General features: G+C 39.2%; 1 protein-coding gene across 2 annotated transcripts in view; it reads right to left on the reverse strand.

Annotated features, from left to right (window-relative positions):
• Positions 1 to 484: 484 nt before the first annotated feature.
• WDHD1 (WD repeat and HMG-box DNA binding protein 1) overlaps positions 485 to 25,404 on the reverse strand; it is a 34,324-nt gene continuing 9,404 nt past the window's right edge. The window contains exons 7-29 of one of the 2 annotated variants that reach the window (XM_054199910.1): positions 25,174 to 25,269; positions 23,539 to 23,631; positions 23,081 to 23,187; positions 21,465 to 21,600; positions 21,094 to 21,289; positions 20,721 to 20,911; positions 19,923 to 20,107; positions 18,530 to 18,771; positions 17,915 to 18,052; positions 17,083 to 17,239; positions 15,031 to 15,145; positions 13,631 to 13,762; positions 13,052 to 13,269; positions 11,183 to 11,313; positions 10,164 to 10,220; positions 9,245 to 9,288; positions 8,931 to 9,086; positions 8,397 to 8,530; positions 7,082 to 7,217; positions 5,360 to 6,472; positions 4,483 to 4,654; positions 2,962 to 3,125; positions 485 to 2,869 (exon numbers count right to left, since the gene is read on the reverse strand). In XM_054199910.1, the coding sequence (XP_054055885.1) occupies positions 6,272 to 6,472; positions 7,082 to 7,217; positions 8,397 to 8,530; positions 8,931 to 9,086; positions 9,245 to 9,288; positions 10,164 to 10,220; positions 11,183 to 11,313; positions 13,052 to 13,269; positions 13,631 to 13,762; positions 15,031 to 15,145; positions 17,083 to 17,239; positions 17,915 to 18,052; positions 18,530 to 18,771; positions 19,923 to 20,107; positions 20,721 to 20,911; positions 21,094 to 21,289; positions 21,465 to 21,600; positions 23,081 to 23,187; positions 23,539 to 23,631; positions 25,174 to 25,269 (2,865 nt within the window). In that variant the 3' untranslated portion in view covers positions 485 to 2,869; positions 2,962 to 3,125; positions 4,483 to 4,654; positions 5,360 to 6,271. The other variant, XM_054199911.1, reaches the window with a different exon arrangement.

Consider the following 25,404-nt stretch of genomic DNA (forward strand, 5'->3'; position numbering starts at 1 on the left):
GATCACTAAGGGCCCTGGGCCATAGGCAGGGTGAGGGGAGGCTGTAGGCTGGGACAGTGAGGCCTGGTGGTGCTCTCAGGCCCCCAGCACTAAACAACTTAATATGTTTTTCTTAAAAAACATATTATAACTGTCTCTCGCTTTGTGCCAAGAACAAAAATACAGAAGACAGCCCCGTGACAGAAAACACCACGCAGAACAGTTTTCAATGGGACAAAATCTAATGCCCCACCTTAATCTTCTCCCCACACCGACCAGCTCCGCAGCAGCAGCTCAGGGCTAGTGCAGACCAGGTTCCCCCAATCGCAGCTGCCACCACACAGAAACCCCTGCCTCAGTGTTCCTCTCCTGAATGCCTTCAGCCGCGGAACACATGGGATTAACTCAGCACAGAGTTATTCCACGTATTATTAACTACTAAACTGAGCACACGGCATAAAACAGTTTTGGAGGGAGGTCTATTTCAGCACAGTTTAGAAAGAACCTGGTAGAAATCCGAAGAAGTCCTAAAAAGTGTCAACTGGTATAAATTGGTATAGTGTTGCAACTTTAATGGAGCTGAGATAATTTATTCCAACCAGGTACGCATATCATTTCAGCCAGGAATGAAGGTTACTGGGCTGTTTCCCCCATGCTCACAAATGTTGTGCACAAAACCAAGCAACTTAATACAGAATCAGATAATCATAGAATAGTTTGGGTTGGAAGGGACAGGAAAGATCATCTAGTTCAACTGCCCCCCCGCAATGAAGGGACACCTTCAACTAGATCAGGTGGTTCAGAACCCCGTCCAACCTAACCTGTTGCCAGGGATGGGCATCTACCACCTGTCTGGGCTACCTGTTCCAGTGTTTCAACATCCTCGTAAAAAATGTATTCCTTATATCTAGTCTAAAAACCACCCTCTTTTAGTTTAAAACCATTAGCCCTTGTGCTATCAAAACCAGGCCCTGCTAAAAAGTTTGTCCCCATCTTTCTTATAAGCCCCTTTAAGTACTGAAAGGCCACAATAAGATTTCCCTGGAACCCTCTCTTCTCCAAGACGAACAACCCCAACTGTCTCTGCCTGTCCTCACAGGAGAGGTGCTCCAGCCCTCTGATCATTTTTGTGGCCCTCCTCTGGACCCACTCCAACAGGTGTTTTCACATCTTTTCTGTGCTGGGGGCTCCAGAGCTGGACACAGTACTCCAGGTGGGGACTCACCAGAGCAGAGTAGAGGGGCAGAATCACCTCCATCGACCTTCTGGCCGTGCTTGTTTTGATGGAGCCCAGGATTCGATCAGCCTTCTGGGCCGCAAGCACACATTGCTGCCTCATGTCCAGTTTTTCATCCATCAGTAACCCCAAGTCCTTCTCAGCAGGTCTGCTCTCAATCCCTTCATCCCCCAGCCTGTATTGATACCGGGGGTAGATGCAGATCGATCCTGCTATTAACATCAAGCCAGAACGTGACCTGAACATGATCCTCAAATAATAGCTGTGTCCACGGCGGCGATGGACAGCAACATCGCAGCCTACTGCCATCCTTTCCATGCCCTGGAAATACAGCTTGGGATTTATCAGCCCCTGGAATCACAGTGCGTCAGTTTAAAGAGTGAATCGAGCAATTTAATTCTATTACCCGGAATAACAAGCAAAATTGATTACAGGCTCCTAAAATACCAATCTCTTACAGGTGGATGTGTTGCTCTGTAAAGAGAGGATCCCCAAGGTCTGAGGGGGCTTCTGCAGATGCGATCTGCATTTTATCTTCCCTGGTGAGGTCTCACATCTTAGAGCTGACACTGGGAATGAAAAAGGCAGTTTTGCCCTGCCCCGGCTTTCCCTTTGTGGCTTCACAGGGCAAGGACACAGGATCTCACACCAATGGACCCCTCACACTTTTGCTCCCTGAAATTTGGAAAACTTCAGAAGGAGGGCCCAGGCTGTAAGAGGTAAATTCATATTTATGCTTTTAAGAATGTGAAAACAGCAGTATAACACAAGTCTCCAGGCTCCCATGGACCTGTGCCCCATTACCGATGGGAGCTATCTGACATTGGCTAGGGCGACCTGTAGGTCCCTCCAGACCATTCCTAAACCAAGGGCAGCTTTGGATTCCTGCACCGGGCAGACAGGGATACCAGCTGTGTCTCCACATCGCTCCCCTTGGTTGCTTCTCACCATTATTACCCCCAGGATCGATAATGTGATTTGTAGACAGGATCGTTCCCTGGCAACACGTGGCTTGAAACTATTCCCGCAAATTTCCTCTGCAATTCACATCCAATTGAGTCCAGCATCAAGTGGCTCTTTTCACAGCCTAGGTCAGTATTCGTGTTTTGCCTTCCTTTAAGTAAATTAATTACTATTGCTCTTATACAGCAGCACATCAGCCAGGAGAAGAGAAAAGAAGCCAGGTCTGCTGTTTTCCATCATAAAACTCTACTGCATGAGACACCCAACCTTCTCATAGACAGTTCTCACTGCTGTTGTGTTCTCCTTGGACTAGCCAGCCAGGACCACCAAGTTGAGTCACTCCATGACCAATACAGTTAAGTTCTTTGGAAAGAAGTCAAGGTGCGTTTCACAGCCAGAATATGTTTTCTCCAAACACAGGGTCTCCTTTGTCCACCCCAAGCATCCAAGCTGGTTGAGCCTTCTTGACTTTTCCACTCCAAAGTTGTTCCCTGACAGCATCCACTTTCTTTTGCTGCCTGCAAGGTGAGAAACTCTCCCAGCTGGAGTAACCAAGCTGCCCCAGCTGTGCGCAACGTTGGAGCTGGTGACAACCGCAGAGGTCAGGGACACAGCACTATGTCCAGGAAAGTGACTTACACCAGGTTTGTAAAGTAAATCTTTGTTTGAGTCTGATGGCATTGCTCACTCCTGCAGCAACAAAGAGAAGGAGAAGTTATAACCAACAGTTATTAGTTTTCTAGTCAGGGAATGCAATGCCAAAGCAGCCATGGGAACCTCACCTTAGGTGGATGCAAATCCTCAGTGAGGGACACAGCAGAAGCCCTGGAGAACCGATGGGTCCCTAACCAACACCAGCGGAGCTATCCCGAGGATGGATCAGGTTTGCCATGGAAACTGGAGACACAGAACACCCCCAGAAGCCAAGAGGAGACATCTTGCTTCCCTGATGGAAACAAATATCTTAATTAGAGTTGCATTGCCACAAAATATTCGCCATCGCACTCCAGTACTAAATGCTTGTGATAAAGTTGTCGGTCGTTGTGCTGTAAATAAATCTTCTAATCTGACCCCTACCTACACTGAAAACAACAACAAAACCAGTTAAAACTCCCAGTACGAAAGACAGCAATCAGCATTATACAGTTTCCTTGAAAACAGCGACTGATCTGTGCTGTGTACCACATGTACTGGGCATCCTCACCAGAGGCTGCTTGTCACCAGGACTTAAAGCACAGTGAAAGAAAACTCCAAATCTGAAATTGCCACTTCAGTGAAATTCTATTATATTATTTAGGGAGCATCTTAAAAAAAAAAACCAAACAAAAAACACAAAAAAACCAACCCAAACATAAACCAAAAACAGCTAGTAGAGAATTAACTGTTTTTACTTGAAAATCCATTCCACATTTTCTGTTCATTTTTGTTTTGGCATTTCATTTCCACACGAATTGGAAGTTATACTTAGTGCTGTCCTGCCGGTGCTTTTGCTGGATGAGCATGCCCCGTTCCCAGCTGGCTCAGCGCAGCTTCCTGGGAGGCTCCAGGTGATGGAGGGTGTATTTGTTGCTCTGCCCGGAGCTTGGTAATAGAGCAAACTCCATCTTTGATGAAAGAAAAGCAATAGCAGCCTAGTGGGAGATGATCCCCCCAGCATAAAGGCAGCCAAGTACTAACTTCCATGATCTTGATGGCCCCTGTTGGCTGCTTATTTTATTGCTGTGGACAGCAGCAACTGTTTCATAATTAAAAAATCACTGCTGTAATCACCATCAGAGCCATGCAGCTCCAATGCAAAATTTCAAATCTGATTTTGGAAACACTTTTGCTGCCTCTAACCAGCCGTGGGGGTAGCAGTGAGACACAGACTGCGACCCCAAGGCTGCAGACATTGGGTCTGATGAAACCCAAAGCGTTATACAGCAGAAATTGAGCCAGGAGAAAAGCAAACAGGAACTGGGGAGTTGCAGGATGGAGCCTGACGTCCCCAGTGACTTCCACGAAACCATCCACTAAATCCAGGAGCCTCCCTTTCAACAGACCTTTGGCGTGTTTGCTCAGAAAAGGTGTGATTGCAAACATCCAGCTCTTGGAAGACTCTTGTAGAAGTTTACTTTGTATGTTTCCTCCCTCCTACAGGAGCCAAAAGGACTTTGGATGCTTTGTGGGACCTAGCTGTTTGCAGCAGTGGCTACCTGGTGTAGAACAGAAACTGTACCAGAGGTATAATGATCTTGCTCATGTAATTTTATAGCCTTTACATAGGAGCCCCGAGGAGTCACTCAAAAAGTGCGTTTACTTACTGCAGAGGGTGATGACTTCTCACATTTGGCCTGCAGAAAGGGTGCCTGACAAGCAGCTCAGCTCGACTATGGATAACACGTACGTAGATGAAAGGAAAGCCCATTCGTTCGCACCAGCCCATCTCCCCGCACCACAGTCAAAATGCTCAACTTGTCATCAGAACAGCCTAGTCTAGCAGAAAGAAAACATTACACAGCTCACCAAGCCCAGAGTGATTTTCCTATCTGGATGTTTTTCTTACCCGTGCAATCCCATTTTTCTCCAACACGCACAAATGTGGAAATACACTTTACTGCCCCAAAATAAATTCCACTCTCTGATACAATAATTTCTTCCCAAAGAATGTAGAAAATCACTATGCCACTACTCTCCTGAATTTATTGCACTATGTTAATACAGCAAATGAATTATTACTTATGTTAATTATTACTTGCTGTCTACTATCAGCATTAAACAAATAAAAATTGTAACAATATGTAAGAACTGTGGATTAAAAAAATTTAAATTGACAGGTGTTCAGGTCTTTCTCTATTTACCAGCCCTGGTTGACATCGTGACCCCCATTCTCCACATACAGTGAAAAGAGGAGCTGGTTTCCTCCAAAATGGAATATAACAATTTCTTAAAAAGTCTAGCAAAAACACCTACACTAAGATTTAGTGGCTTTTACAGAAATCTCACTGAATCTTCAATCTATAGATTACAATGTTAAAAATGTATTCTAAACAGAGAGTCGTTTGCTTTTGCAGTAATAATGTGAAGAGAAATGAAGAATTGAAAAAGAAAATGATGAAAGGATGTGCAAACCCAGGAAAAATGCCCTAAATTAGAACTCTTCAGTCTCAGTTGTCATGCTAAAGAGTTAAATTATTTTACCTTATCTTAAAAAAAGTTTCAAAATTTGATTTTGCTTCAAATACATTTATTAGCCATACTGCCTTTTCTCCAGAGAAGGTAAATCCAACTGCCTTATGACTCGTAGGTAGAAGTCTGTTTACTTCAATTATAAAAATTGCAAAGGAGACCACCACCTTAAAACAAAGAAACATTCACATTTTATTTTTAAAAACAAACATTACATAAAAGAGTATAGAGATTTTTCAAGTTCCGGACCCTGACGAGGCACCGACTGGGAAAGTACACTTGCACACAGTCTGGAATGGCTCATTTTTGCACACCTGACGTTCCTAATTCAGCTTCTTGTCCTGGTTTTCTCTCCCTGCCCGTATAAGGCTGCTCTCTGCCACTGTCACAGCCACGGATGTTGAAATGCAGCTGAACATCAGCACCACCTTAAGCTATTTTCCCCTCATTCCCATTTCCTTGACCATCTTTCTCTTACCAGCATTTGCAGTAGGCAGAAGGAGCGGTAGAGGAGCCATTACTTTGGTTCTCTAAAACCGTAGGACAGTTTTTGTACAAAGTTTATTCTCCCCAGAATGACTAATCTGTATTTAGCATCAAATATTACAAGTATCGAGGCACACAGTTACACAACACTGTGTGGAACTCTGCTTCTAGGTAACACGTCCATTAGTAGTATTTTTGCTATCGAGCTTTATACCGGTAACTTGAAAAAGATCAGGAGAGTAGATTCAGCATTTCTGAATTATCAATTGATAAGAATTGATAATTCAATAAAAAGAATTGATAATAAAATACTTTCTAAAAGGCTATTTGGAGCAAGGCACTCTTTTTGCTGCTGCTCTTTGAGGACAGCAGCAAATTTCTCAATACAGAGCCACCTAACGTCTTCAGAAAACATACGCTGAGAAGGTACCACATTACTTAGCTTTGCTTGAATGCAAAAGCTGACAATCTGACATTTGTAGATTGATCTAAAGGTTTTGGTTTTTTGGATAAATTTGAGTCCTCCGATTTTTGCTCCTGATTCTTTTTCACTTCATCTTCATCAGCTGCGGGACGCTTTCGCTTTTTATCTTCTGTTAAATCATTGACTGTTCCTCCTTTTGCTTTCTCAGTCCACACCTTTGAAGAAAGTACATCATTAAACAGGAAACTACAAATTAGGCCACAAAACTCACCACTTTATTTTATATACCTTCTTTCTCTGATTATAAGGAAGCACTGAAATAATTCCTGTTAAGAACTAATAAGGATCAAGTTAGGAACAATTTCCTCACTTTCCTTTTACGTAACAGCATTCTCCTTCAAAACTATACTTCTTTTGAGCCTGTATATGAAATTGAACCTCTTAATTGTCTTTGTGGACAAATAAGAATCCCAAAAGACTTTAGAACAAATTTAAGCCCCAATGAATTAAGTCTGGCTATGTCACTTTTAAGTCTTTCCCTTCTCTTTTGTTATTTCTTCATGGATTGATAATCAATAATATTGATTATTTCTTCTCATATGGCCAACTTTGGAAAAGCTGCTTTCTGCTATTACTTATTATACAGATAGTTTATATTTTTGTAAAGTATGAGTCATAGATTATGGCCCAATTCAAAACCGAAGTCCATGAAGATGAAGAGCAGTGGAATTTAAAGAAAAAATTCCTAGCCAACAACAACCAAGGGATTCCATGGGGGGAAAAAATTCTCAAAAAAACCCCAGAATTCAAGAATGCTTTCTTACCATTCTTTCTTCGGACGACAGCATTCTAAACCGACTCATGCCTTCTTTTATTACTTCTGCTTCATTCAGATCAGGATTATCTGTCAAAATGTTTGCTCTGTTCTCTTCTAGCCACATCTGGAATCCTGTCTTTGGCCTAAAACAAGCACACAAAAACTGTCTGTTTAAGAAGGTTATAGGAAAACCATATTCCCCAAACCAACATTTCTAAACAACACCTAACCGGATTTTTCTTCTTGAAAGAAGAGACATACATGTAGTCAGCAGTTTGCTTTCTCCTATTGCAGTATGCTTAAAGAACATGCTGACAAGGCAAGACTAAGTCAAGCATTTTTATTAAAATTGTGATATATATGGAGATTAACATTTCAATTTTAGAATGACAAAGCGTAATGGTTCTCTGCCTTTCTGACAGGGTCCCATCAACCTAAAAATAGCGCATATATATTAGCATTTTTCAGCTAATCCTTTTCACAAGTCTCCTTGCCACTTGTTTTAGAACATTATCTGTAAAGGTTAATGAAAAGAATGCTAGTCCAAATGAATAATAATTACCTTCATCTTCCTCAGTTAAATGAAGTCTAAATGAAACATGATTATAATAATGCAAATTTCATGAGGACTGGGATTGTTAGAAAATACATCTGCTCCAGAGGAACAGGACAGATTAGAGTCTTAGCTAGGAAGAGACACACTCCTTAGGTGATGTCAGTTTTTTGTTTGTTTGCTCTTGTAAAAAAACACTAAAAAAAAAGATCTTTTTAAAAAACACTAAAAGCTTTTACACTTTCACATAAAACCCTTAGCTTTTTGGCCTCCTTTGAGATCTGCTAGAGACGTTTAAACTTTAAGTATTTCCTATACCTGGAACTGGCACAGCTGCATGGTTTCATTTATCATTCAAAGGTCATTACCAGATGCATAAGCAGTATCAAGGCAAAAATCTTTGCTTAGAGCCCCAAAATTACATTTTCCTTTGTTCATTTATTATTCATTCACACATGTATTTGTCTCAGTCTAATGTGAAACTTTTACTTTGAATAACACTGCCATGCACACTGGGAGAGATTTAATGAACAGAGTGTTCTTCTCTGTTCTTTCACTGGCAATTTAACCGATGGTTTTACGCAGGTTTGTTTGATAATATGCACAGTATAAGCAACAGTTTACTACATTTCTGAAGCAAGTTCACAAACACGACAACTTGATGTTATGCTACTTCAGCCAGTCCAACATCTTCAGAAACAAAATAGTTTTTGGACTTGCTATTCTATAAAAATTAGAATATGGCATTGACATGCAAGTGTCCACTCACCTTCTGTTTTCAGTGTTCTCCTGTGCAGTGACTTTGACATCATGGGACTCGTTTCCCGCGTTTTCTTCTCTTTCTTCCACTGTTTTTTCACTAGAGTTAGATGTACGAGGCTGGAAGAAGGAGGCTGCTGAAGCCTACAGAAATTGAGTTTAAAAAAAAAAAAAAAGAAAAAAAAAAGGTAAGAACACATCACTCTCAGACAAATGGTACCTAACATGTAGCCTAACAAAAACCAAGCCTTTCCTAAAGGCATAATCATCACTTCCATCAATATAGCATCTAAGCCATCCAATTTCAGCACAGTAGACATTTAGTAAACACTACTCAAAACAAAAGCACAAGATTCAGTACAGTGTAATTTCTGCAACTGAGAATTTATTGTGCTCTTTTATGTGCTTTTATAGTTTCTGCAGTATGCTTAAATGAACTTTGCCATCTAAAGTGCTTTACTCAATCAACTTTGATAAAAGCTGGTAAAATTCAATTTACTGTTCTTTGCTCACTGAAACAACATAAAAAGCCTAGAAACATTACCTGCTTGGACTTGGGTTTGGGAATCAGAGGCTTTATAACTGGAGGGTTCTGCTTGTTTACGGCTCGATTGCTAGACAAAGTTTTCTTTGAGTATTTGCTCATAGTGTCTAGAACATTCACTGAGGGGACCACTGGGTCCCTTTTGTTAGATGACACCTAGCAAAACAAATAAATAGACATTTTATTTATTTTCAGTCATATTCCCCTCCTCTGTCCCTCCAAGATACTTGTCATAGTTACATTGTAAACTTTAGATATAATAATCTCTTGTAATTTTCAGAACACTGCAATCAAACCTGCTGCAAAATTCTTACCTTAAAGGGATTCACTCGTCCTTGGCTGCTTGATGCAATTACAGCTATTTAATAGGAAAGCAAAAAGAATGTAAAAATGTGTGCGCGTGTGTACACACTCACATATATCAAAATCTATGAAGCAATGCGCACATTTTAGATGAGCAAATGAAACAACATTAGCCTCATTTCCAAAGAACAAGGCTAACGCTCATGTTCTGTGCTTCAGCCTCTGTTCATTGAAAATTGGAGAACAAAATCAAAGGCATCAACTATTCCACACTAAAGAAAAGAAGTTCCCACCAGGCTTGAAAGTGGTTAGATAAAGACACTTTAATAGCCACATGAAAATTATACTACACATGCTCAGCTATTATTAGTCATCAGAAATCCCACACAGGACCAACGGCTTTAAATACAAATCCACAGGAAGACCCAGTACTTCCTCCACTCCCAAATCCGTTTCCACTCTGATTATTCTTGCTGGAGGGTTGGCAGCAGGGAAGAAGCAAGAAGCAGCAAGAGGTCGCATTCTGCTCCTGCCTGCTCGAACTCACAGTTCTACAGCAGGGTCACTAACTCCACCTTGTAAGTGCAACCAATAAATGTGCCTGTGATTAGTAAAACAAATCAATTGATCATTGTTCTCATTTTCCCCCTGTCCCAAAGAATGCCTTCATGGCATAGCGAGGCACACAACTGATTCAGCATTTGGCACAGCTGAGGCAATCAGCATGGTGCTATGGAACATCACCAGGTAATGAAGATATCAACAGGCACAGGGAACCTCTTAAAAATGTGACAACCACAATCAGTGCAAGTTACCACTTGACAACACCATTATGCTCTAAATTTTAGTAGTAATGGGAGAACAGAGGATAAAAACAGGAGTGGGTGTCGTGCAGCATGACATCCTGGAATAAAATGGAGATCTACTCACCAGGCTTCGGAGTAGTCACCTCCGCTGAAGTGACTCCTTTGGAGAAAGGATTTGGCCCTTCAAAACAAAGAAAGGGGCACATATTTAAGTGCAATAAATCATAATAACTTGTTAAAAAACAAAACCCCAAACATACAAGCCAGTAAAGCAATCTATATTTTAAAGCATGATTCTCATTTTCAAGTTGTACATACACTTTTACAAAACCATCTATTATCTTTACCTAGATTTAACTTAAAGAGTTGTATACGTATTCCCTAAACCTTAAATTTATTCCTAAAATGTGCCCATCCAACTACTTGTCTATTAGTTCAACTCATGCAAGATCTGAGCTGAAACCAAAGTAACTGTTTCACAAGGCAACCCGATCCATTAGAAATAGTTTAAGGCAACAAGAAAACTGCACAGTCCCTCAGATGGTTACTAGGCACAAGGCAGAAGCGAGCTGTGGCACAGCAGATGACATACACTAAACCTGTTTCATCACAGCGACTGCAGGCACAGGCTGGAATCTGCACCTGCTCACTCAGGTGGGCACTACCACTCATCTCCCACATGGAATTCCAGGTAACGGAAAGCTCAGAGGCAGGAGTTGCTGCATGTCACCCCATTATTCCCGCTGCACAGTCTTTCACATGTCAATACCCCAATGAGACAGATCAGAAACTACCAGACACGCTCTAACTATGTAGCAGAAAACCCAGTCCCTGATACAGTTGCAGAGTTTCAAAACTCAGTGAAACAAATGGGATTATTTTCTATTTACATAAATGGCTTCTAAATAAAACCTCTTGTAGCTCACTTGCAGTGCCCCTTGACAGGTGGTGTGCCTGTCTTTCCTAAATTGTATGTCAAAAGAACAAAACAAAAGACAGAAAACCCCGTTGTTTACATAGTCCCATAGACTGCCGAGTTATCCAAACTAAAATTATCTGGGAGTTTTCCAGAATTCCTTTTTAAATCTGTGAAAGACATGTATAGATAACTTCCAGGCTATTCAGAGAATATATTTTTCTTACTCTGTTTATGCACTTCTGATGTTTCTTCTGCTTCCTCACAGGCATCAGTTTCCTCTGCATCTTCCATTTCTTGGTCCCACTGAACATTTCTGACTGGCAGCTGACCCCATTCCATAGCAGAGTTTCTGTAACTAAATGGAAGGAATTGATCAGAAAGGAAGTGCTCACCACATTCAGAAGGAAAACATCAACAAAGGAAGGCTAACTAACTTAGCTAATTTAGGAAATAAGAAAAATAACACTTGGCATTTATTTGCATTATACCTCTGATTAAACTGTGATGGTTACTAAAAATAAAATCAAGATTCATTAACCGCTTCAGTTCACCTTGAAACACGAAGTGCAGTCACCTGAAGTGGTACTCAGGTAGTTTTAAGACCACACATGGTTACGAAACTGCCCAAAAGGCACACTCAGCTGAAAGTACATGCACTGGCTTCAAACAGGTCCACACAGCAGAGCGAGAACCCGAACAGAAACAGGAAGCTTTGACCACCTTCAGAGCACATCACTATTGTTGCCAGAACACTTCTCTGCAAATATAAATGCAAACATAAAGCATCTTCTGTAATCTTTATTTAAACACACATACCTCCAATACCATAAATAATACCAGATTGCTTTTCTGCATAAATGAATAAATACACAGGTGGTAACATGGATGCATATTTTCAGTCTGAAGTTTAAGAAGCGAGTTTTAATGTTTAATCTGAGAACTCTCTAAATTCCCAGTAGAGTAGTATGTACATTCCTTGCATTTCCCTCCTAATCTTTGCTGATGACTAAAATCTGTGTATACATAAACACAAGGTTCATTTCTTTCAACCAGAATGTCGGTATTAGTTCAATCTGGCAGTAAGAACAATACAATGTTTGTGATGAACTTTAACCCTCAGAGTGGATGAAGCCACCGACATGGGATTACAGCTTCCATGAATGTTCCAGAAGAACAAGGTAGAGCGTTTAAGAAAGGAATTTTAGATGTGCAGACTAATAAGGGAAAGGCTACAAATAAGTTCAGGGACTTACCACTTCCTCTTACTTAAATAAATTCCCAACTTCATACATAAAATTGCTATAGGAAGACATTGCTTCTGACAAAACGCTATGACATTTTTTCTGCAGGATCAGATTGGTGGTTAGCAACTACTCTTAACAGCTGTACCATCCAGAGGCCAAGCAAGAACATAGCTCTTCTGTATGGTCTATTTTTTTAAAAAACACATACATCTTTTGCCTCATCACGCTTTACAAAGTGGGTGCAGGTGGGAGAGGAAAGGTAGACAGCACAGGTATGGAGAGGTGGGGAAATGCATGGCAAACCTGTAGTATTTCCATAGTTTTGAAGAGCTAGGATTAATTGGGAGGGAATAAGACTAAAAAGGATAAACTGGGATGGGACACTGAAAGAGGGGAGGGCTGGAGAAAGATAGAAGGATTTTAAGATAGGTGTGGAATTAAATGAGATAGAGAGACTGAGACAAAGAGAAAAAAAAGTAAGTTGGAGTCAAAAAACCAAACCCGCACAAGCTATGGAAAGGAAAATTAAGAAAAAAAAAGAAAGAAAAAATTCTAATCAGAGCAACTTGGTATTGAGTCTGCTTTGCCTCTGAAGCTGTTGAACACAGACATACAGTAAGCAAGGAGAGGAGATCCCTTCGTGTTAGTCTCCTGGTACTAATGAGTCCTCACAAGATAGCAACAAAAATGTAATTTTGTATGTACAATTTATAAGTAGAGCAACACAAGCTGTTACTTCATAAAAAATACATTGCAAACTATGGTCCAGAAAAGTCCATCAACTGGACCAAAATGTTAATAGATCATTAAAAATGTTCCCAGGCTTTTAATCACAGAAATTTGTGTTACCCAGCGTTCAAGTGCTTTCGGAAATCCTCTTCCTCCTCTTCATCTTCCAGTGCTGTTGCCAACTCACTTGCTTTTTCTACAGCCATTTCACTAAGTCGCTGAGCTAAATTTAGTCTTCGAGAGCGAGAAGCATACTTGATAGCTAAATTCACAACGTTTTGTGTCATGAGGTCAGCAAGTTCCACACAACGAAATTCGCGCTCCAGTTTACAAGAAAGCTGAAAGCAAAGAAGCCATGAGAGTTACACGCTTCACAGTTGCAGAGCTCACTCAAGACTCTAGGACCAGAATGTTATGGTCCTGGTGGAATGAATGAAAAAAGACAAACCACCAACAATCATGAGCTGTATAGCAAAGAAAAAGCTCTTTTTTTTTCTTCTTCCTCCCACCCTTCATACTGATAAGCAATAACAAAATACTGATAAGAGGCTACTCTTACCGTAGCCTGTGGACTAGCTGGATTGCCAGTCACTAGCCAGACTTCTAATAAAAGGAATCACATCAAAATTTACATCAAAAGCCTTCGACTCAAAACAAAGTCTCCAGGACCCTTTCTAATTTTTATTTATTTGTACTTACGGCAAACAGCTTCATTAAAAGTTCTTGCTGTTCTTTCACTGACTGACTTTTAGCATTTTCATCAAGCTCGTAGCCATTTTTTGATAAGTAATCCACATGGTTGTGAAATACAACAGAACGCCAGTACTGCTCCTGAAAAAGAGAGAAAGACGTGTGCTGGAGGTTAGAAGGGAGAAAAACAGCCCACAACTTACTGCCTACCAATTTACAACATATTTTATTAATTTATTCTTAAATGTTCATCTTATAATATGGGTGAGGGGCAGACAATTCTCTTTAAAAGCCAGTGCCTACTGAGGAAAAAAACAGAGCACACTAACAACCATCCATATAAGAACTAATCCAAACAGACGCCATATACATTAAATTCCATTTATATTGCAGGCTTTCAACAGGATGAGACCTACATGTTCATCAGTGTGCTACCAGGACAGACAATTCTAGAAGTTGTTGATTATTTTATCATATAATTTCTGTCCCATAGCAAATTGGAAGTATTCCAGAAAACCTCAGTAATCATCATCTGTGGGACAGGTAAACAGAAAATATAACTCTTGTTGTTCAGGGAAGTACTAGTATGGCTATTATACCAGCTAGCTCTGTTACAAAATAATTACAAAAACTTATTCAAAACCAGTATGTTTTCATCGGATGTACTGGAATAATCTGTTTCTGTTTATTATTGAAACTTTTCACACTTCTATTAAAGAGAATAAATTTCAAATAGCATTAAACTGTCTCTAAGGTTGAGGTTAGAATTTTATGTTCATTTCTATTTTGTGCACTACAGCTGAACTCCACAATATTGAAATATTTAAACATATAAAAAATAGAAGAAAAAAATACAGATATTCTTCTAGAAGTTCTCCACAGGTACATCTTGCTTCAACTACCCTCTACCTTAAGAAAATAAGTGAAGGCTGAAGGCCTATGTTTCCAGAATGATTATATGAATTGGAGCATTTAGTACATCTTTCAAAAAAAAGACCTTCCAGAAATTTAGTTATTCCTAAAATATTAAAACTCAGGTACTTTCAAAAGGGTCTTGATTTGGATCCCAAAATGTGGTGCTTCCTAGAACATTAATCACGACCCACTAAAAAATTAAAAGAGAGAGGGACATAAAGCTTTCACTGGTCAGAAATAGATCATGTGTAAATACAACCTTGCATCAGCTCTAACAGCTTTATTTTGTATTCTTCTAGAAAGAGTTGTGAACCAAAGCAAACCGGAAAAGTTATACAAAACACTGAACCCAAATAACCTCCTTAGCCACATGTCTTACTCAGAGTTTCTGCTACCCTCTCTTTCATAGTAGAGATGATTAATAGGAATCTCGTATAATCCCTACTACAGGAACATCTGAGACTATCAGCTGTGGACTCAACACCATTCCATACCTCCATCTGTCCCTTTTCTGTTGTAACTTGACAGTAAGGAAGTTTAAAAGATAATATTGCCACAGCAGGTCGTGGTAGCGTAGGAGGGAATCGGGATCCTTTACAAGGAATACACCTGTGCAAGGGAAACAACAAAAACACAGACAATCCTCATCACCTACAGTCACCAGTTGTTCTACATCTAAGTCATGTCTCCTAAGAAGCAAGATACTTTAATAGGATTTGTTCTTTAAAAAGTAGTAATTAAATTACTGACTTAAATATAGCAACATGTAAGATTGCATTATAAAGGGTTATTTCTACATTGCAACCAATAAAACATTTTAAAACCAGCAAAGCACATGCTGCTCTTGGTCACACCAGAAACTCCAAATATGGCACATAACAGATGCAGATCTCTATGTCACACAACACACGATTCAACAGCTACTACAAAATGTAAATGCAATTTATTAAAATCAGAAACTACTGAACAAAAACACTGGAAAAGAGCAGGCACGTCTACCATTTATTTTGATAAGGGGTTTTGGACGTCATGAGGAGAGTGCTGTGTTCAGACACACACAGGAAAAAAAAAAAGGAAAAATTAAAAAAAAAAGAGGGGTGAAACAGATAAGTATGCACTAAAAAGCACAGGCTTACTGTTTTATTATATTTAAATTAGTACTTTCTGGTAACAATCACTTAAGCAAAACGTTGATTGAGGAAGAGCTGTATTTCCAGCAGCACCAATGCAGCATTGACAAAAGTGTCTGGTTCTATAAGCTACTGTTTCCGGCACGAGAAAAAAAATAAAAGAACAGGAAGCATTAGTGTTCTGGGTATCTCCGTTAATTAAGGCATATGGTGTTTCTGCAACAACCCTCCCCCCTTCTTATCTTTAATATGCTAGGGTTTTTTAATAAAATGTTCTTTGCAACTCAGAGAGCAACACTCTCTCTCTTGGAGTAAAGGAAAAAACTCCTGATGACAGACTCACAGTTGACCATTCCATCAACATGATGCGTCCTGCACATTTTTGATTAATTTTGATCAATTAACGTTAAGTAATGATTTGGAGGAAGGAACAGACAGCGAACTGATGTTTACCAGTGATAGCAAATTATTTCCCTTATTACAAAATAAACAGAGGACTACAAAGAACATCACGTAAATTAAAAAAAAAAAAAAAAAAAAAAAAAGAAGTCTCCCACCAACCTCTATAATTGTGCGTGACTAGCAAAGTAAAAAAGGCTAAATTTCAGTAAAATATGTGAGCTGATGGATTCTGCCCTGGTAGGAAAAGGACACAGATCACCAAGTAAAGAGGACTACAAACAAAACTTAGTAACTAAAGGTCCAGGATGCTTGTTACAATAAAGAGAAACAGAGTTATTTAGACATCACCATTAGCACATTTTATAAAGTAACGGCTAACTCTCAGCTAAATATTTGAGCAATTTTACATACAAAATCATTCTTCGTTGCCACAGTCTAAATATTAATATAATAACAGACAGCTTTGATTTATCTATGCCTAATGATGTAGATTAGTTACAGGATTGGATTCTTCTCAAAGGGACAGAAGTGGAAAAGGTAGCTAAGCAAAAACACAAACACCCAAAGAACCCCAAACAAAAAAAGCCAACACCCAAACAAAAAATGACCCCAACACCCAAAAACCCCAAACAAACCCGAACCCCCAAAACCCATCAACAGCAGCAGAAGATTCCTAACAGCAACGGTAACTTTTTCGTAGGTTTCTCTAGCAAAATTCAGTCTTATGAATGTGTCAGCATCAGAGATGTGATTTCATATCAAAGTGCACAGGACTGCTAGCCAAGACAAAAAGTCAATTAGTCAGCTACACATTATAAAACTCTAATGAATTTGTTCAAAACCCATTTAGTAATGAAACACCCATGCAGAAGTCAATTTATTAACTAGATCATTTACTGTGCACATTTACTAGCCACCTGTTTTAGTAAAAGTTGTTTCCAGTGTCTCACAGTAAGAAGTGCTCTATAAATTAAAACCGAGACAAACAAAGCATTTCCTTGTGAAATATCTGACCTGAGCTGCTGGGGATTTTCGTGGATGCCAACTACCCAATAATGATCAAATTTTCCTTTGCAATGCTCTCTCGTGTTACACACTGGAATCCAAGTATTCCCAAGTCCTCGGTTCAACATCCGCACAATTCCCTCAGAATCCACGTAACACGGGGTACCTGTTTGTTACAAACAAAAACAATTATTCTGACAGGCAACTGATTACAATGTGAGTAAGTCTGAACTGGTGGATACAGCTGGGAAACAACGGTTTGTGTTATCTCAAATAGGACATCCCACCCAAACAGTACAACCTACAGGGAAAAACTAGTTTCCTTAGAAAGATGCGCCACCTTCTGACAGTCAACACTACTGCTAGTTAACCGACCCAAGTTCAAATTTAAAACATTTTCTGAAGAAATAAAATTAATTCTACTTGGGTAGATTCCCAAAGAAAACTAGCTATTTTACAATTATTTTTTCTAGCTATCATAAAAAGTTCTCCCAAGCTACCAACTTTTTCGAGGGTGCTTTGCCAAGATAGTTGAACGTGCATATTACGGCGTACTAATGCAGTTTATTTCTTTTTGCTGAGCAGGGCAACCAATCAGGAAAACAAGTTATGATAACATTCGAGTGTATTCTATTCACACAGGAAACATATTAAACATTTCTGATAAATATACTGAAAGAATATCAAAACAGAAGTTTGTTCAGCACTGAGGAGATTGAAAAAAAAAGTCTAAATCCCAAGATCACCATTGCTAAAAGGGTATTAATTAGCCAAACTCTCCTCCAAAATTCCCCTGATAGCATTGAGATTGGTCAATGTCACTCATGCAGGTATTTCATACCTTCTGCGGAGAATCCAACCCATACCAAATAGGATTTCTTTGTAAGAGAAAGAGGGTCTCCATGCAAAATTTGTTTTTTCTTTTTTCCTAGCTCCATCAGCTGTACTCCGAGGCACTGGTCCCCATCAAACCCAGTACCTGGGAAGAAGTCGTTCAATGACTATGTTAGAAAGCAAAAGAATTGTCTTGTCTCTTAGCTAAATATAAGATTTGAATCAAAAGACAACTCTAATGCAGGGTTATCCATGAATACCACTGTCAGACAGTGACTATTTGTCATTTTGGACATACAAAGCATGTATAACAACTACTTCCTTAATTTCCTACAGTAATTCATTCTGGCACATCTGAAACCCAAGTTTAATCTATTATTATCACTGTTATAAAATCCTCCCCTTCCCCACAGCTTAATCTAGGCATCCCAATACAAAATGTAGGCTTTGCTGTCAGAAGTCAAAGATCCGTGGGTTGTGACAGTAAAAGCATCATCAAGAAGAGAAGAAGAAAACAACATTTCTGGTGATCACATACAAATTAACCAGTGTTTGAAGCCAGTAACAGACGAGGATTGAAAACATAACCCCAGTTCAAAAAAGACAAAAGGGAGAAAACTACCTCTGTGATAAATAATCATCAACTGCTCTCCATGTCCTGCCATAGAGACCACGGGACCTGGGAGACTGAAGATCTCTTTCTGAACTCCTCCAACTGTAAACACACGAACCAGCAAGGCACTGGTGGCACAAGCAGCCCAGCCTTGACCCAGACAGATGGCCTCAATGTCTTCGTCCTTTGGCATATCTACTGTCCACTCCTTGTTTGCATCCCAGGAGCTAAAATGAATGCAGTGGAGCTTGCTAAAGCGGAGACGAAGAACAATAGTCAAATATCTCAACATGAAGAAAAATACAACATCTGAAAATAGACCAATATGTTACATGTTTATCAGAGACCTGGAATCTGTGATGGTCATAGAAAGGAACTAGTAACTACAAGTGGTCATTTGCAAAGGTGTTTACTCTTACTATTCAAGAGCTGACGAGCCAGCTCAACCTCCAGCACTGTAGATTTAGAGCCTCTAAAGCCTGACACAGAGACAGTTTAGAGGTCGGAGGGGAGAACTTTTAGACGGAAACAGGTAAGCGTCCTGCTTAATTAACATTAATAAGAACTGAAAGTGCTCGGTATCCCTGAATATCAGCCGTCATTACAAGTCTGTCATATTATGATATCTTTCAAAAGGAAAAAAATTAGGAACTTCAGTTTTGCCATCTTAATAATTGAAAACTGCCCGTGACCAATTCACAGACACTGTGGCTTTTGATAGATTACCCACTTCCATTAAGAAAAAAAATTGAAATTTTCGGAGTCAGACAACCACTACATACAAATAATACTTTCAAGGTAAAGGGTGCGTTTCAGCTTATCACAATGCTGTATGTGTGAAAGTAAGAAGAAAGTTCTTTCTTCAAGATATTTCCAGAGAAACTGACAATAAAATATTGTTGTTATTGTTCTTAAATGCAAGAACAGTCTAGCTGGCCAAGCTGCTTAAATCTTTTTATGGTTCTCATAATCTTGTGTTCTTCACACTTACAATTCTTTGGGTATCTCCAAACATGTCTCCTTAGCAACAGTGTAAAAAGAAACAGCATAGCCCTTATGATTTATCTTTGATCTGAGCAGACTGGAAAACTATTGTTCATGTTTACAATTTCCTTTGAGCTAGCAATACATGAAGTTTCCAGTATATATATATATATATATTTGAAAAAGGGATTAAAAAAAAAATCCTCAGTAAACAAGACACATCTATCAAGATCCTTGAAGTCTTCAAGCGGGTGGGTGTGACAATCCTCATCGAAAGTGGCCCCATAAATAAAAAGCACGATCAAAAGCCAAAAAAATCTCAAAAAGGGAGAAAAGTTGAAATTCAAAGACGAAATATTTGGAACAAGGTATGTGTAATCCCACACCACGGGTTTTGCAGAGCAAGGCCATGGCTTACCTTGCAAGTTCCTCTGTACTCTCACAGGCCAGTAAAATCGCTTCAGTGGAGAGGTCAGCCATCGTGTGATTCAGAGAGTTCGGCAGGTGTGTTGCATGATGTATGGAAGTATCATGAAATTCTATATCTATAGCATTGTCTTGCTCATCATTGTAACAGCGAATAATACCAACAGAATTCCATACCTATTAAAAAGAACCCCCCCAAAAAAAAGCCCAATAAATCAAGCATACTGCCCTAAAGCAGCCTGCTATGACTTTCTCATCTAAAACAGCAGGTGGGAGGCTGGAGGAAGACTGAAAACTTGTCTTCAAAACTTGTCCCTTAGTCAGGACTACTAGTTTCTAAAACAGCTGAATTAGGCAGAAACTAGTTCCATTCTCATTGCTAAGCCATCTTTCTCCTTACAAAATCAAGTGTGAAGAACTCGCAGTTAGAAAGAAACAGTGGGAGATTAATGTACGAGCCTTAACAGCACAAAAACCACCCACAAGTTCTGTCTAAAAAATAATTTAAAAAAAAAGACTTGTTAGAATTCAATAGCACAGGTACAAACTTTATAGCTTGCTTTTGTCTCAAAGCCAAGTTTTATTTTTACATCAAAAGCAACCAAAATACATAGCATAACATTATGCAGTCTTTGCATTAACACAAAACTACTTTCCACCATTTAGCTTCACACCATGAATTATTAAAAAAATCAAAAATCTTGGAAAAGATTAGATTACAACACAGCAAGAACTGGACAACATTAACAAAGCAACTAGATCTACATAACCACACAGCAGCGAGATTTACCATGAAACGATGCATGAGATGTGCAGGAGTGGAGCCAGACTGGAACGGCTTTTGCTTGGGGGTTGGCATTGGCCCATCATAGAAAGGCTGCTGTGTAGATGATGGTGGTAAAGCTGGAAAGCCATCAGTCTGATCATCATCGTCATCTTCCTTTTCAAGAAGATTGGCATTAGCTTTTATCATCCCAATATCTAGATATTAAAAAAAAAAAAAAATACATCTTACACGTATTATTATGACAGAATATATGTAAAAAATTTAAAACAGTCGAGATTTCTCCAGAAAAATAAGTCAGAATATATCTGAGTAGGATGCTAAGAGATTGTCTCAGTAACAGCACTAAAGAGCTCTGGAAAATGAGTTCATTCTGTACCTAGTGAGTTATCATCATCATCAATTATTGCCCGTCTCGGATGGCCTGAAGTTCGCATAAGGTCATCATCATCACCGTCATCTTCATTAGCTCCAGCCTTTGGGGAAGACTGTGGCTCAATCATATCTCCATTTAAATAGTCACCGTCTTCTCCATCAAAGAGATCATTGTAGTCTTTTGTCACTGTACTGGCAACCTAAAACCAGGTTAACAATTATCTTAAAACTTCTTTTGGACATGGAATTCAAAGAATGAATTCAGACACAAGACAGAACTTCAAACGCACAATACAGAACATTCAATATAATTTGGTAACCTAAATTATCATGTTGATTTAAGAAATAACATGTTAATTTAAGAAATAACCAAACCTTGTCATTTGGTTTCTTTCCATCACCGACATTTTCCAACAGCCCCAGATTTCCCTCAGTATCTGTATAAGCGATTTGCCTATATTTGGGGTGCCATGCCAGTCCACAGATTGTGTAACTTTTCTCATGCTTCATCCTAAAAAGAATATAAAAATAACGGATTCTTAGTAAGCTTTTCAGGGCAGAAACCTCCCCAAGAGTTATTGTAAAAAGTGGTAATATTTACTAGTATGAGAATGTGATGTTACAGTGATGTTACACATAATAAAATAATTTATGGGTTACCTTTAGCATAAACAGCTAGTATAAAAAAATAGAGCAGGTCTTCCGTTTCTATAGAGGAAATGACTTAAGCTTTAAAAATCAATCAATCATATTCTTAAAACAACAGCTTCCTGATACACGTGGAAAAGACGAAGTAATTCCCCAGCAGTCATACATTCCAGAACCATCCAGTTATAAAAAGAATATTCAGTTGTTTCTCTTTAACTCATCAAACTGATGAGTTAATCTTCTATCTTTTCCACCCTTTATTCTCACAAAAAATCCTCCCATTAATTATTTACATAATCTGGCTTTAATTCTTCTCATAGGTGTTACAGTAACAATCATGTTTCTTACCCAAAATATTCAGACAGATAAATCATCCCTTCTCCTCTTCTCTGCTTCGCTTAATCATACTTTTTTGTCTTCCCTTTTTTTTTTTTTTTTTTTGTGAGAGAGAGATGCTTTAACTAACCAAGATAAAGTGCAATTTGACCTTTTTTTTCGCACAGATGAGGATAGCTGGCTGGTCTATCTGTGTTTCCCTCTCCTTTTAGAAAACACACCTTAGTGCCAATGATCTTGGGGTTTGGACTGTGAGGAAAATTTGTTTCCATCAAAACTATCCCTTAATTGACTATTAGATTAAAAAGTAATAAAAGATATTTGCACACAGAAAACTAGACTATGGAATTAGCACAAAATCCATGTTCACATCCGTTCCCTATTCTATTTCTAAGAATGTAATGTTTCCTTACGCAGAAAGGAAAACAGTGTATCCCATGAATGAGAACGCACACTGGATATGGTGGGGGAAGGCAAAACAACACCACATTTCTACCTACCACCAAGAGTTCCACTCTTGTGGAAGCTGCTTCCTTGTAGAACATGGAAATGATATGGCAGCCCTTGAATTCCCTTCAGCACATGAACTGCGGTATTAGTGCACCTCACTGGGGTTGCACAAGAGAAGAGCCCTCCTCTTGCTCAAGTCTAGGCCAAGTGCTGGCCCTGCCTCCCAGCATCACCCAGATCTGACACAGACCTTTTGACCCGCATGCTTTGGGTCCCTCTCTGTGGATGTACTCCCTGCCCCACCACCAGCTAGGAGACCATACACGAGCCGAGGTAAATGGGATTCCTCAATCTGAGCCTTCATCCGCTGTCTCCTGGGCTGCTTGTTTTCAGTGGGACATGAGCAGAAAACTTACAGATTTGCCCTGTAAATCTTATTAAGGTTTCTCAAGAAGCAGAATTCTACATTTGCACAAATAAGTTTTACAGAAAAGATAACAAAATTCTATTTCAAGAAAAACCATGTACTTAGGGATTTATGGAACAACACTGGATACCTCTCTATGCACTCCTGGGTTTCCACATTCCACACCACTATACTCCCATCCACACTTCCAGCTGCCAGATACTGCCCACAAGGAGACCAGGCCACAACATTCAAGGGCTAAGGAAAAAATAAAAAATAGGAAAAAAAAATATTACCGATGCGCACACAGCATTAATATTCTGAAGCTTAAAACAAACAGATGTTCTTCAGACACAGTTGGTAATTCACCGGTAGACCTTAGAGATCTAGTGGGTTACCATAAATGAAAGAGGGGAACCAGAGCCACATAAAGACGTTTGACATTCATCAAGTATCTCTTGCCTTGTTTTCCAACATAAAATAACAGGATCAGAAATAAACTAGAAAACATGAGCAACTGTAACCAGAGGGTGGGGTCCAGAAGATAATTTCTAGCAGAATAACATTTAATTTATGGAAGATTTACAAGCACCTGGTTTATGTACCCACCTGTGTGATGAATGTATCCGATAGATTGAACTGACTATCCCAGGTTTCTCTTTTGTATAGTTTAACAACTTTATCTACAGGAATTGCCAGGAACTGTTCAAAGGAAACAAGAATCAGGCAATTTAGAACAAGTTATCTTTCAAACAGAACATTCAAAGAGCTCCTTCATTCCCAATATTTAATGGTTCTCTAGCATCCTAGCAATGCCAACTGAGAAAGTAAATAAAGCTGAAGTAACTTGAATTACAAGGTTCTTTAATGCTTTCCACATGCAACATAGCGAAGTATGCCCATTTTTATTTTAATCTTCATTTCTTTCTGGCAGAAAACTGATGATAATGACAGCTGCACCGTAAGGTTAGAAGTTCTTATTTATGAAACAGCTAACATACACGTATAAATAGTTTTCAATGCTGTGAGCACAAGGCTTATGTTCTTTTCCCTCCCCCCCCAAACCTCTTCTGATCAGGTCAGAATTTCTCAATAAACCTTATTTGAACAGCGGATACCTGAAATAGCTCCTTTCACCTCTCACAAAACTACATAAATGTTACTGCCTGTTTATTTTTTTAGGAATTGGGTTTTTGAAAGACTTCTAACAATTTGTTTTGTAAGAGAAGCAAGAAAACTACTTACATTTCAAATATGGGGGGGGGGGTGCGTGTGAAGAATTAGCCTAAAACTTAAAAGTATTTGTTTTTATGCAATATGGATATTGAAACAATTTGTACTGCAGGTGACGTCCTCTCTGCCACAGGGAAGTTATACATAATGCTATCATAGCAGCCAGGAATTACAAGAGTGGACATGGGTAGACAGACACAAAGGCTAAGTCAGGGAAACAAGATTATTCAGGTAGGAACTGTGAGAAAACACCAGAAAATACTTTTTAGATCCAGTATACTGGAATGCCAATAAAGGATTATTAGGTTCTGCCACACTATTACTACAGGCAAGAATAGAAAAATTGTTTTATGGCTTCTGAATGGCCAACTTTCGCTCAATTCCCTGTACTTTACTTTAAGTATGGCAGGGCACACCTCATTTCATACAGGTTCGCATTTATCTGCTCCTTCCTCCTCTCCCCTCTGCATTATCAGCAGCTGCAGAGATGTTCCAGGTTACACGCTACAGAGACACCTACACAGCTATACGAACCCCCCAGCCCATTTTGGTTAGGGAGCCATACATAGTGCTATTGCAGCACCACCCTTACTCACAACAGAATCCAACTTCCTTTTTCCAGTGAAAAGAAAGGGAACAACTTACTAAGCAAATATTTACAGAGCAAGATTACCAATAGGGCAAAATTTAAGGTAGAGAAAGACTTAACTCCTTTGATGCTCTGTTGTGAGCAATTTGATTATTTCCCTCACGTACAATGTTCCTTCCTATTCAGCGCAACATGAGTGTTTAACACTGTTTTGGGCTGACAGCTGGCCTACTGCCAAACACAGTCTGGAGCTTAAACAAGTAATCATTTCCAGGTTTCTATTTTTCCCAAAAGTGAACTTTACCACAAATATTTTCCTTAGTCCCAAGAGCTGCAATTTGGGCTTGCCCAGATTGAATTCTACTGTTGGACTCACAAAGAAAAAAAGAGGATTAAAATGTGGCTAAAACGATGTCACTTACCTTCCCACTGCCAGGTTGCCAGCCAAGCCTGCAAATTGATTTAGCATTTATCACATCATTACATTTCTGCAGCAGTGGCCAGCTTGTTGTGCATGTCTGAAAACAAAATATTAAAAAAAGTGAGTTTTCTATCTGTGTGAAAATCTACTGTATAGTACAAATTCTTAAAGGAAAACTATGTAGAAAAACTAAAAGGAAAAAAAAATACTATTTTTGGAACTGAAATAATCT

This window comes from Rissa tridactyla, chromosome 4 (genome assembly GCF_028500815.1).
Source record: "Rissa tridactyla isolate bRisTri1 chromosome 4, bRisTri1.patW.cur.20221130, whole genome shotgun sequence".
In the NCBI taxonomy this organism is placed as follows: domain Eukaryota; kingdom Metazoa; phylum Chordata; class Aves; order Charadriiformes; family Laridae; genus Rissa; species Rissa tridactyla.